This window comes from Mixophyes fleayi, chromosome 6 (genome assembly GCF_038048845.1).
Source record: "Mixophyes fleayi isolate aMixFle1 chromosome 6, aMixFle1.hap1, whole genome shotgun sequence".
NCBI classification, from domain to species: domain Eukaryota; kingdom Metazoa; phylum Chordata; class Amphibia; order Anura; family Limnodynastidae; genus Mixophyes; species Mixophyes fleayi.
Genome location: NC_134407.1, coordinates 93,921,422 through 93,935,783, shown reverse-complemented (window position 1 = coordinate 93,935,783; position 14,362 = coordinate 93,921,422). Strand labels below are relative to the sequence as shown.

Sequence of the window (14,362 nt, the reverse complement as noted above, 5' to 3'; positions counted from 1 at the left end):
ATATATATATATATATATATATATATATATATATATATATATATATATATATATATATCTTGTAACTCTCAGCTGTATTCTGTGTACTGTTATCGATGACTGCAATCCTACAACACGTCAGTTAATGTATAGAGTGTACCAATGTGCTGTAAACCTCTCTACCATTGCTCATTACCAAAATTGCAACCTGCTCCCAACTGTTCTCCTCTCCCAATCCCCATCCCTCCATTCTCCTTGGTATTGTATCCCTATTTTCAGAAAATCTCAATAATAACCCAATAGAAAAGATGTGCTCATCTGAATGAGACAAATTACATCATCTAAAACATAACTTAGTTTAAACCATTTGGCATTAACAGGTTTACATTTTACCCACAAATATTTAATTGACCCAAAGTAGTAACACTTTGCATACCATTAATTTACTGCATTGTATCACTTACATCATGAAAATTAAAATATACTCACACTCAAGTCTGAAACACCAGGTTGCTCTACCACTGGAATATCTGAACAGTTCCTGAGTTTGTATATCCAATAGTGTTTTGCTGTGCAAATAAAATTCCACGGGAGCGAGGAACCCACACCCAATAGAAAAAATATAATATATGTTCCGTTATAATGGTCCACTGGCTTCTGAGCATAACAATGGTTTATTCGGTCCTCTCCCAGCAGAGAGACCTGGTCTTCTGAATGCCTGGTGTCAGGGGGCTTACAAATGGAACTGGTGCTGTGTATAGGGTCCTCTGACACTGTAAAAGGGCACAGAGCAATTTCATTATTACAAATGAGAAATTAAGTTATATAATCAAGGATATTCAGCAAAAAAAAAGAAAAAAAAAAGGACAACAAAAAAAAAAAACACATACTACAAACATAGCAAAAAAATATTACTTCAGCTGTGGTGAATATTCTTTTGTAAACAAAATACCACATAGTAGATAACAAAAACTTGTTCCAACAAAAGCAATCCATTTCCATTTCATTAACCTCTAACATTTACTGTATCTGTACAATTCTTATACCAAATACTGTAATAAGCTTGAAAGCATTTCACCCATTACAGAGAAATAAACATGTCATAGCAAAAGGACAGAATTTGAACATACTTATTTTATTTAATCAGTGCACAGAATAGCTTTAGAGATTTTCTAATACATATTATTTAACCTGTAGGGCTTTTGCAAAGCTTTTTAATGTTGGAACTTTTTGTTCTTCCTGCAGCCATTACAATGCCAAAATCTAATCTGGGTATCAGTAAATAGCACAGAATATAAAACTTAACAGTGGAAGTAAATCAAAATCAAGAAACATATTTACTATAAAATATTAAGCAATGATATAGCATTCTTTTGCAATGTTACAAAGCAATTAAACCTTGCAACACCAGGGTTGCCTACATGAAGTAAAAAGTACTACTGTCTATGAAAGTCAATCCAGAAAGAGCAGCAAGACTACAACAAAGATGGTCTACAGAGCAATGGTTGGATATTGGAAAGTCATTTAACAGACTAGTTGCTAAAACAATGAACAAGTTGGGGGAAGCAGGGAATTCTAATGAATGGAGTCCTGTTCAAAACAAAGTGAACATCCATTTTTTGGCGTAGTGACCAGAATTCTAATCATTGATTTGCACATCCTTGCACAAGCACAGCGCAAAAGTGGCGACACACTGACACCCCTGCTTGGACACGCTAGAGTATATTCCTAAAAACCCATATATTAACCCTGGTAGAGTATTGCAGATATATGCGAGTTTGTGTTAGTTCTCATTCCTTATAAATACTTCTGTTTTACATGAAATCATCAAAATTATTATTATGTTTTATTTGTAAGGCACCACAAAGGGTCCGCAGCGCCGTACATAGAGCTTGGTGAAAAAGTACAGAGTGACAATACATGGCATACAAGGTAGTACAAAACAAAGTGCAGTAAGCAAGGTGTAATAAATATAGACAAAGAACAATATGTATAAACAAGCACCAATTTAGCAGAGAGAAGTACATAGGGCAAAAAGGTAAAAGTGAATCCCAATGTACAGATAGGAAGGGAAGGAGTGAGGTGGGTGAGTAAATAAAGGGAAGCGCATGTGCCCTGTGCCCAATAGAGTGGGCAACATTTACAGGATCAAGGCAGAGATGTAGAATAGGAGGCACGGGAGAAGAGGAAAGATGGGGGCAGGAGTCAAGTGATGAGATGGAGAAAAAAGGACGGAGAGCTAAGGGCAAAGGAAAACAAGAGGAGGAGGACACGAGGAAAGAGGGCCCTGCTCAAGGGAGCTTACAATCTAAAGGTGAGGGGAAGACTGACAGGAGACACAGAGTGGCAAGAGGGGGTGAGGGACAAGAACACTGATAGGGGAGGAGCAGGGGAGTAAGAAAGAGGGGCGAGGTATAGAAAGTTTAGTTAGAGTGAGAGAGAAGACGATAGAGAAGGGCAGCTTTAGGAGCAGGAAGGGAAGGCTAACCTGAACAGGTGTGTTTTAAGGGAGCGTTTGAAGTTTGACAGGCTAGGTGAAAGCCTGATAGAACGAGGGAGATCATTCCACAGAAGGGGGCAGCACGGGAGAAGTCTTGAAAGCGGGAATGAGAGGTGGTGATCAGATGGGAGGTAAGGCTACGGTCGCTGATGACCGCTGTGGGCGAGAAGGAGTATGAGTGGAGATGAGGGGAATCCTTATTTTTCTGATATACTTTATAGGTGTATAGTATGTACATATTATTACTGGGAAACAATAATAATAAATAATAAAATAAAAGTTGATTTAACGGAAAATATCTTATGACTTTCACAAAAGTGCCTATAGTTCTACTTTAGTAAATCAGTTGATAACAACAAGGTTAGATCTGTAAGGTATTAAAATGGTGTATACATTACTGGTATACAGAGTTTCCTAGTTGATAAGTGAAGAGTTTTTGCAAAGGACATTTCTTAAGAGACATAACTCAAAACACAGCATTTTTGCACCAACATAAAAGTCGCATTTTTACATTTAGCTCTAAATCAGACCGACAGTATTTAATTTTATCTTAGCCAATCAAACAGTGTGTCAGCTTTAATGTATGATAATAATGTATATATGCAGAGAACTGAGGTTCTCAAAGCAGAATGGTTTATGCCATTGACAGATTTGGTGGCCAGGATGGGAAAGATCCGGTTGAGCAGAACAAAGGCACGGCAGATAGATCTCATCAGCATTCATTGGTGCCTTTTAGTTGAAGAACTTCTACAGAGGCCGATAAAGATCATTTTCTAAAATATAATATAAAAGAATTCTGAACAAGAGCTTCACTAGAATACTGCAGCTAGATACAATCTAAAACAATTATACACCGATTGTGAAATGTGAATATAAAATTAATAAAAAAATAATCCAGCGCTTTATATTTCCCTTATAAATCAACACAATATGGAAAAAGTAATATATATATCAAAAATACTTATGTTCATGTATATAAGTATTTTTCATTGAATTCTCCCGATGATTGTAAAACAAGGAGAGAAAAAAAACATATACATATATATATATATACATATATATTAGGGATGTGCACCGGCGACTTTTGAGGTCTCGTGTTTTGTGTTTTGGATCCGGATTTTCGTTATTTTTGGGGTTCGGATTTGTCTCGCAAAACACTTGACGAAAGGTCTCGGTTCGGATTTAAGGTTTTGGATTCGGATTTTTTTGGAAAAAAACATAAAAAGTTTAAAAATCAAGTTTTTGTGCTTATTTTCACTCCTAGGCTATTATTAACCTCAATAACATTCAATAACAAGCATTTCCACTAATTTACAGTGTATTCTGAACACCTCACAATATAGTTATTAGTCCAAAACGTTGCAACAAGGTATCTTTCTGGACTGCGTAGAGGAGTGGGTCACCACAATATATATTAAAAACCCTGAACTTTTATGATTCGCACCAATAAATGTACCTGGACTGCGTAGAGGAGTGGGTCACCACAATATATATTAAAAACCCTGAACTTTTATGAATCGCACCAATAAATGTACCTGGACTGCGTAGAGGAGTGGGTCACCACAATATATATTAAAAACCCTGAACTTTTATGAATCGCACCAATAAATGTACCTGGACTGCGTAGAGGAGTGGGTCACCACAATATATATTAAAAACCCTGAACTTTTATGAATCGCACCAATAAATGTACCTGGACTGCGTAGAGGAGTGGGTCACCACAATATATATTAAAAACCCTGAACTTTTATGAATCGCACCAATAAATGTACCTGGACTGCGTAGAGGAGTGGGTCACCACAATATATATTAAAAACCCTGAACTTTTATGAATCGCACCAATAAATGTACCTGGACTGTGTAGAGGAGTGGGTCACCACAATATATATAATAAGAAAACCATCAACTTGTTTGATTCGCACCAATAAATGTACCTGGACTGCGTAGAGGAGTGGGTCACCACAATATATATTAAAAACCCTGAACTTTTATGAATCGCACCAATAAATGTACCTGGACTGCGTAGAGGAGTGGGTCACCACAATATATATAATAAGAAAACCATCAACTTGTTTGATTCGCACCAATAAATGTACCTGGACTGCGTAGAGGAGTGGGTCACCACAATATATATTAAAAACCCTGAACTTTTATGAATCGCACCAATAAATGTACCTGGACTGCGTAGAGGAGTGGGTCACCACAATATATATAATAAGAAAACCATCAACTTGTTTGATTCGCACCAATAAATGTACCTGGACTGCGTAGAGGAGTGGGTCACCACAATATATATTAAAAACCCTGAACTTTTATGAATCGCACCAATAAATGTACCTGGACTGCGTAGAGGAGTGGGTCACCACAATATATTAAAAACCCTGAACTTTTATGAATCGCACCAATAAATGTACCTGGACTGCGTAGATGAGTGGGTCACCACAATATATTAAAAACCCTGAACTTTTATGAATCGCACCAATAAATGTACCTGGACTGCGTAGAGGAGTGGGTCACCACAATATATTAAAAACCCTGAACTTTTATGAATCGCACCAATAAATGTACCTGGACTGCGTAGAGGAGTGGGTCACCACAATATATTAAAAACCCTGAACTTTTATGAATCGCACCAATAAATGTACCTGGACTGCGTAGAGGAGTGGGTCACCACAATATATATTAAAAACCCTGAACTTTTATGAATCGCACCAATAAATGTACCTGGACTGCGTAGAGGAGTGGGTCACCACAATATATATAATAAGAAAACCATCAACTTGTTTGATTCGCACCAATAAATGTACCTGGACTGCGTAGAGGAGTGGGTCACCACAATATATATTAAAAACCCTGAACTTTTATGAATCGCACCAATAAATGTACCTGGACTGCGTAGAGGAGTGGGCACTGGGCACCACAATAAAATATATAAAAAACCTTCAACAGGTCTGCATTACACTACACATACGGCTGCTCCTCCATCCTCTCCATCATATACATGTTGGAGTTTTAGCGTGTGACAACCTCTTGTTTTTGATAATGTCAGTGCATTTTGAATATTTTTCAATTTGCCCCACACCACTGAATGTACTTTATCTATGATACGCATCTATCTATCTTGACTGCGTAGTGTGGTGGCCCCGGTACACAATTTGGTACCGAGGCCACAATATAATTAAAAAACCCTCCACGTGTCAGAATTCCACCAAACAAGTATCTGGACTGCGTAGTGGGGTGGCCCCGGTACCCAATTTGATACCGGGGCCACAATACCTCCTCCAAACATGGTACAGACAATTCGTCATTGAGATCCCATCAAGTATGTTAAAGACAGACAGGGTCCAAGTGTTATTGTTTGACTTTGTAAACCAAAAAACTGTCCCTGTTGCACATAGTCGTGCAATGAAGACTGACTTTTTCATTTAAAGGCACCATCTTTCAAGTGTAGTGTTTGTAAGTCATATTATACTTTTGGTAAAATTTGTTTATTTTGTCCCTCTTTATGGTAATTAGTAATAGAATTAAAGTATTAAATAGAATTAAAGTATGAAATAGAATTAAAGTATTAAATAGAATTAAAGTATGAAATAGAATTAAAGTATGAAATAGAGTGGTATAGAGTTGTAGTGTGGTATAGATAGAGTGGTCCCCACAATATAATAATAAAACCCTCAACTGGTCTGAATTCCACCAAACAAGTATCTGGACTGCGTAGTGTGGTGGCCCCGGTACACAATTTGGTACCGAGGCCACAATATAATTAAAAAATTGGGCATCAACTGTCACCGTTGTTTAATATCTGATACACCTAAATATGGACTGCACAGTGGAGTGGCCCCGGTAGTAAATTTGGTGCCGGGGCCACAATACCTCCTCCAACTTCCAAGTGTAGTGTTTATAAAGACAGACAGCGTTGAAGTGTTATTAGTTGACTTTCTTAACCCTAAAATTGTCCCTGTTGCAAATATTCGTGCAATGGACAGTTACTTTTCTATTGAAAGACTCAAGCTTTCAAGTGTAGTGTTTATAAAATATAAACAACAATACAGTAGTTTTAGAGCACGTCAATACCTCTTGTTTTAAATTATGACACGGCATTTTACTTTTGGTTTAATTTCTTGAATTTTTTAAAATTTGGTTTTACTTTTTGAACATGGCAAACGACTGTTGATTGGTCATATAATGCCAAAAAAAAAGTTCCAAGATGGAATTGTCCTTGGGCCCTCACACCCACCCTTATGTTGTTGAAATAGGACATGCACACTTTAACAAACCAATCATTTCAGCGACAGGGCCTACCAAACAACTTTGGCTGAAATGATTGGTTTGTTTGGGCCCCCACATCAAAAAAGCTATTCATCTCTCCCTGTACAGACTAAACAGGCTCTACTGAGGCAAGATGTCGTCCTCATCCTCAACCTCTGATTCCTCTCCCCCTACAGTGTGTACTTCCTCCTCATCATACATTATCAATTCGTCCCCGCTGGACTCCACAACCACAGGTCCCTCTGTAGTATCTGGAGGGCAGTGCTGTACTTCATTGAGGAATTGATTATTCATTTTTATAAACATCATTTTTTCAACGTTGTGAGGAAGCAACCTCCTTCGCCGCTCACTGACCAGGTTCCCCGCTGCACTAAAAACTCTTTCCGAGTACACACTGGAGGGGGGACAACTCAGGTAAAATAGAGCCAGTTTGTACAGGGGCTTCCAAACTGCCTTTTTTTCCTGCCAGTAACAATATGGACTGTCTGACATGTCTACTTGGATGGTGTCAGCAAAGTAATCATCCACAATTTTTTCTATTGTGACAGCATCCAATGCAGCGAGAGTAGACATGTCTGAAATGGTTGGCAGGTCCTTCAGTCCGGACCAGATGTTATCAGCATCCCCGCCAGTGCCTCTTTTGGGAAAACTGAGCTTTTTCCTCGCAGCCATAGATGTGGAAGAAAATGAGGGTGGAGCTGTTGGCATGTCACGGTCCTCTTCAGAGGACAATCTCCTGACCAGCAGGTCTTTGCACCGCTGTAGACTTGTGTCCGCCGGAAACAGAGACACAACATACGCTTTAAACCGAGGATCGAGCACGGTGGCCAGAATGTATTCCTCTGACTTTAAAAGAGTGACCACCCTCGGATCCTGGCAAAGCGTACGAAGGGCTACATCCACAAGAGCTACATGCTTGGTGTAATCGCAATGGCTTACCAGCTCCTCCCTCACTTTCTCCAGCTGCTTCTGCAACAGCCTGATCAGGGGAATGACCTGACTCAAGCTGGCAGTGTCGGAACTGACTTCTCGTGTGGCAAGTTCAAATGGCTGCAGAACCTTGCACAACACGGAAATCAGTCTCCACTGCGCTTGACTGAGGCGCATCCCCACTCCTTTGCCTATGTCGTAGGTGGCTGTGTAGGCCTGAATGGCCTTTTGCTGCTCCTCCATCCTCTGCAGCATATAGAGGGTGGAGTTCCAGCGCGTCACAACCTCTTGTTTGAGGTGATGGCAGGGCAGGTTCATGCTTTTTTGATGTGCCTCTAGTCTGCGGTAGGCACTGGCTGAATGCCGAAAGTGTCCAGCAATTTTGCGCGCCACCGCAAGCATCTCCTGCACACCCCTGTCACTCTTGAGGTAATGCTGCACCACCAAATTAATGGTGTGGGCAAAACATGGGACGTGCTGGAAATTGCCCATATTTAATGCCCGCACAATGTTACTGGCATTGTCTGACACCACAAATCCCCATGAGAGTCTAAGTGGGGTAAGCCACTGGGAGATAATTTCCCTCATTTTCTCTAATATGTTGTCAGCGTTGTGCCTCTTATTAAAGCCTGTAATACACAATGTTGCCTGCCTTTGCATGAGCAGCCATTTTGTAGATGCTGCTACTGATGCAGCTGTTGCTGCGGAAGGGGATGCATCTACCCAGTGGGCTGTCACAGTCATATAGTCCTTCGTTTGCCCAGAACCACTTGTCCACATGTCCGTGGTTAAGTGGACAGTGGGTACAACCGCATTTTTAAGAGCACTGAGGACACTTGATCGTACTTCTCTGTACATTTTTGGTATCGCCTGCCTAGTGAAGTGGAATCTCGAGGGGATTTGGTACCGGGGACACAATACCTCCATCAACCCTCTAAATCCCACTCCACTGATGGCGGACACCGGGCGCACGTCTAACACCAACATTGCAGTTACAGCCGCAGTTATACGCTTTGCAATAGGGTGACTACTATCGTATTTTGTGGTCATGGCAAACGACTGTTGGACGGTCAATTGTTTTGTGAAAGACTTAGCGGTCTTACGACTTCCCCTCTGGGAAGATGACCGACTAACAGCAGCAACAGCAGCAGTGGCAGTAGTAGGCGTACCGCTGCAGGATTCCTCGGATGAATACCGTATTGAGGAGGACTCAGTCTGGCTGCTGACTTGGGCTGCAGGACTGAATCTGATGGAGATTGTGGAGGAAGTTGACGAGGAGGGTGTTGCTGGTGTGTATCCAACTGGACCACGGGATTTAGGTGTCCCTGTACCGATGAGGGTCCTAGCCCCAGTTCCTGAACTAACCACTGAACTATGAAGGTTATTCAGGTGACGTATAAGGGAGGATGTTCCTAGGTGGGCAAGATCCTTACCCCTGCTTATTTGAGCTTTACATAAGCTACATATGGCCATACATTGGTTGTCTGGATTTGGATAAAAATAACTCCAGACCGAAGAGGTGCATTTTTTGGTCTTCTGACCAGGCATGACGATGGGCTTTTTCATCCCATGGACATCAGCTGTTTCCCCCCCTGGTGCCTCATTTACAATAACCACATCACCATCCTCATCATCAAGTTCCTCCACAGCGCCAGCTACATCATCAATAGCCTCCTCCCGAGCCACCTCTTCCCGTACAGTGATGGGAAGGTCAGGCTTGACAACCACCAACATCCTTGGACTCGCCTTGTGGATTTGTGATAATTTCTCTTTAGAAGGCAGAGTTGTTTGCTGTTTTGTTGCTGACAGCATAACTCTCTTCAATTTTTTGTAGGGGGGGGGAGGAGGAGGAGGGCTAAGATCCGTGGGTGAAGCTGAACCACTAGTCATGAACACGGGCCAGGGCCTAAGCCGTTCCTTGCCACTCCGTGTCGTAAATGGCATATTGGCAACTTTACGTTTCTCCTCAGATGATTTTAAGTTTCTCTTTTTGCTACTTTTTCTTAACTTGGGCTTTTTGGATTTTACATGCCCGGTACTACGAGATTGGGCATCGGGCTTGGAAGACGACGTTGATGGCATTTCATCGTCTATGTCATGACTAGTGGCAGCAGCTTCAGCATTAGGAGGAAGTGGGTCTTGATCTTTCCCTACTTTATCCTCCAAATTTTTGGTCTCCATTATATGTAGCACAAGATACTGCAGAATGTGTGAACTTGGTAATATTGCAGTACCAATGGACTTATACTGCTGGATTGGTTTTGCAAATTTGGTTATAATTATTATATATTTTTTTTTTTTTTAAATTTTTATTTTTTTTTACTTTTTTTTTTATTTTTAAAAAACTTGGGAATAGTGGGGAAATAACTATGCCCTTAGAAGCACAGAGCACAGGACACAGCACCACTGGACTGAACAGGACACGGCACAGGACCCAGCAGCACTACGGAACTCAGCAGGACAGAGCACAGGACACAGCACCACTGGACTGATACTGCAGAATGTGTGAACTTTGTAATATTGCAGTACCAATGGACTTATACTGCTGGATTGGTTTTGCAAATTTGGTTATAATTATTATATATATTTTTTTTTTTTTAAATTTTTTATTTTTTTTTACTTTTTTTTTATTTTTTAAAAACTTGGGAATAATGGGGAAATAACTATGCCCTTAGAAGCACAGAGCACAGGACACAGCACCACTGGACTGAACAGGACACGGCACAGGACCCAGCAGCACTACGGAACTCAGCAGGACAGAGCACAGGACACAGCACCACTGGACTGATACTGCAGAATGTGTAAACTTTGTAATATTGCAGTACCACTGGACTTTTACTGCTGAATGTGTGAACTTGGTAATATTGCAGTACCAATGGGCTTATACTGCAGGATTGGTTGTGCAAATTTTGTGGTAATTAAAAAAAATTAAAGTAGTTTTTGGTATTTTTTAAAAAAACTTTTTTTATTTTTTTAAACACAGGGGAATATTGGGGAAATAACTATGCCCTTAGAAGCACAGAGCACAGGACACAGCACCACTGGACTGAACAGGACACAGCACAGGACCCAGCAGCACCACTGACCTCAGAAGGACAGAGCACAGCACACAGCACCACTGGACTGATACTGCAGAACACAGCACAGCACAGCACAGCACAGCACAGCACAGCACAGCACAGCACAGCACAGCACAGCACAGCACAGCACAGCACTAAACAGCACAGAGGACCACCTAACACACCCTCCCTCTACCCTGATCAATGCCCGAGTGAAGATGGCGGCGACTAGCGGGGAATTTATAGGATCCGAGTATCGCGAGATCCGACAACGGGATTATGAGTCAGAGCCTCAGTTTCACATTTGAATTTGGCGCCAATACCCGGATCTGTCTCGGATCCGACTCGGATCCGCAACGTTCGGGTGGGCTCGGATTTCATAAATCCGAGTGCGCTCATCCCTATTATATATATATATATATATATATATATATATATAGTGTGATATTGGTTAAACAATCTAACAGTTATATCAAATATTCTTTCTTAATTCCTTAAAGTTATTATTCAGTAATCCACTCTGAAGAACCCCTCATTTCAGTGAACTTACAAAATAAACACTTGTATCATAGCCTTAATATAAACCATTCAGCAGCTCCCACCAATGTTTTTCTCCCATATGGTAATACACTTACAATATTTGCTCTTGATAACAGGCTCTTAATTGGTGTCTTTAAAAATTCTTTCTTCTAATATCATACAAAATTGATGTATTCTGACGTTGTCTCATATATAGAGCACATTAGAGATGGAATTCTTGTGCAGTGTATTCAAAATAATTTTTATTCTATTACATTAATAATTAAAACAAACAACAGTGAGTAACAGGTACTCCTATCGAATGGAATTGAAAAAATTATCACATCAGCAAGTTCTTTTATATCCGGACCAAATAGATTGAATTCCCCGATCAAGCTCAGATGGTGTATCCAAAAGGGTAGGTATCTGTCCCACAACTTGATCACACTCCAAACCAACACGTTTCAACTCAGTTGTCTTTATCAAGGTGATAGATCATTTTCTAACAACATTTACCAACGTTCCTCAGAATAACATGGTCCATCTCCATCGTATTATTATCGGGCACTGGTGTCGTTTTGAGGAGAGACACACTGCAGTAGCTGGCCAACTGCCCAATATGGCTGTCAACATCACAGTGTGTGGCCATCTTAATATTTGATTGGACTAAATTACCTGGAGGACTTTTTTTTGTTTTTTTGTTAAGGTTCTGTAGTGTGGTTTGACAAGAAATCAGTGTACACAGGCTTTTGGTTACCTAATAGGGTTTAAGGATCCCTGTGTCTAGACAAGCATCTCTCTGCTGCAACAAAATGCACATCAGATGAAACAAAACCACTAATACACATATTCCCTTATTTTCAACCTTTTTGCTAGAGTCGCATGTCTCCATTTTTTTTTAAAAAAACAACAACTTGGGAACAGGGGCCACTGTATTAAAGGAAATAATTTTCATTTAAAAACAATACCTCATGTACAGTGATATCACATGCACAGAGTATTCAGTCTTTGGGATGTAGAAGTTACTAACTTCTGGATCCAGAAGCTTTCTTATTTATTAAGCTAATTTAACAGAGGACCAGATTTGAGAAACATTATACTAAGTGTATTGTTAGAGTTTAACTTAAAATAATGTAACAAAGTATTTTGATGTGGTACAGTAGAATGTAACCGGTACTGTTTCAGTAAATATCCAGACAGCTCTGTTTAGTCAGAAGATGCTAAGTGGCCACTGACATTTCTGTGAAAATCCATCCTGCCACTTATTTGGATTAAAAACAAACTTCACTTTTTTTTGTTCTCAGAATGTATAGCTAAATGCCAATCACATGATAAGAGACAACAAAAAAAACTAGTGTAACTAGTGCAAGTCCCTATAAAAGCATCCATTGTCCCTTGAATAAAGGGCTTTTTCTTGGAGTTTTAAAATAAGTGCTTTAGATTGTGTTTTTTTCCTCCTGGGTGTCCAAAGCAATAAAACAACTAAAATATACTATACCCATCTCTACTGTTTCAATTTTGTTTTTAAAAATCTAACTCCAGGTAATATCACTAACCAGAGAATACTAAATTGTTGGCATCTATATTTGTTTTATTTTGTGCTGTAGAGCTGTCCCAGTAACACGGGAACTTTAGAGACAATATCACTTAATCAGAGTTGTTTTTATTATAACCACAGTACCTAAAAACATTGTTATGCCTGAATACACAACATTGGATCAAGTCAAATCACTTTATGGCCCAATATATACAATATCTATATTGAATCATCTTTCGTCAACATTGCCATGAGCAAAGCTGAAAATGTTTATTTTTATTTTATGTTTAATTTACAAAAACTAAACACACCCAAACTTGCCTGTAAAAGACACTGAGCAGTATTGTGTAACATGCTGGATGACAGTGTGAACAATTTAGTAAACCCAACAATGAAAAGATAATGGCTGAGGGATTGATAGTTATGTAGAATGCCTGTGCTTACAGGACTCATGACCCCAAGATTCCCTCTGCAATACAAGGCAGTAAAACAGGCATAGGCACCACAGCTGCAGCAAACATATTAGCATATTATTAAAAATGTATTTGGTCTTACTCATACTTACTAGACTTGCGGTTAACACGGAAACAAATAAGTGCCAGTTAAGAAGACTGGAAAGGTAAATGGTTAGGAAATAAACATAGCAATAAAACAACTATTTGCTAAAAACGATGACCACAACGCTGCACATTCTGACCCAATCAGTAACAGAACACTGCTGAAAGCAGATTTCAAAATATTGTTCCATTTGGGCAGTGACCAATAACAAAGTACTGCAATCTCACACACACTTGTTACATAGAACATTATTACTTGGATATTTTGCGTAGTTGTCATGGATACCGAACCACCCAATTAGGCAGGGGTCAAAGGTGCGACCACCCAAAACAAAGGGTCTAGCGTAAGTCTATGCCACTTACTTTTTATCACGGCACATAAATCCGGAGGCCGGTTGTGTTATTGTTGATGATAGTGTCACGGCCCTCATACAGCCGCCTCCTTCCTATCTTCCTGCCGGGCAGGAGATGGCGATGGGCGTGGATAAGATCTAACAACGCCTTGGGGATGAGCTATGGCCTAACTCTACCCCACATAAACTCCTGACACAGTCTGGTGACAGACCCAGGAAGTCTTCGTATACGTAACATTGCAGACTGAGCTCTGTGTGTGACGTTCAACTCTGCAATTATGATCAAAGGAAACATATCTTCAGCAGTGCATGTGACGTACGACAATTTGCATATTAAAGTGTCTATACTCATGACGGTTTAGTTTGAAAATTAAACTATAAAACAAGAAACAGAGATGTATTTTCATTTACAAATAAATGCATACAGTGCAGGGCGAATGTATGCCAAAAAGTTAATATATAGCATACACACTTTAGTACGACCCACAGACTTAAACCAAATCTTTTGATAAAATACACATTTTTTGATACACATATATTTTGTTGTAAACTTTTTTTTTTTTTTTTTTTTAAATGAAAAAAAAAAAAATATCCCTGACAAAAAACTATTCACAACAAAAATGTGAAATGTTGAGGTGCAAGATTGTCAGATCACTGGC

At 39.8% G+C, this 14,362-nt stretch overlaps 1 protein-coding gene across 1 annotated transcript in view; it reads right to left on the bottom strand.

Moving 5' to 3' along the window:
• SLC29A3 (solute carrier family 29 member 3) overlaps window positions 1-13,905 on the bottom strand; it is a 50,422-nt gene extending 36,517 nt beyond the window's left edge. Inside the window, exons 1-2 of the mRNA XM_075217046.1 lie at window positions 13,714-13,905; window positions 469-752 (exon numbers count right to left, since the gene is read on the bottom strand). Of these exons, the coding sequence (XP_075073147.1) occupies window positions 469-752; window position 13,714 (285 nt within the window). The 5' untranslated portion in view covers window positions 13,715-13,905. The remainder of the gene's footprint in view (window positions 1-468; window positions 753-13,713) is intronic.
• Window positions 13,906-14,362: the final 457 nt, after the last annotated feature.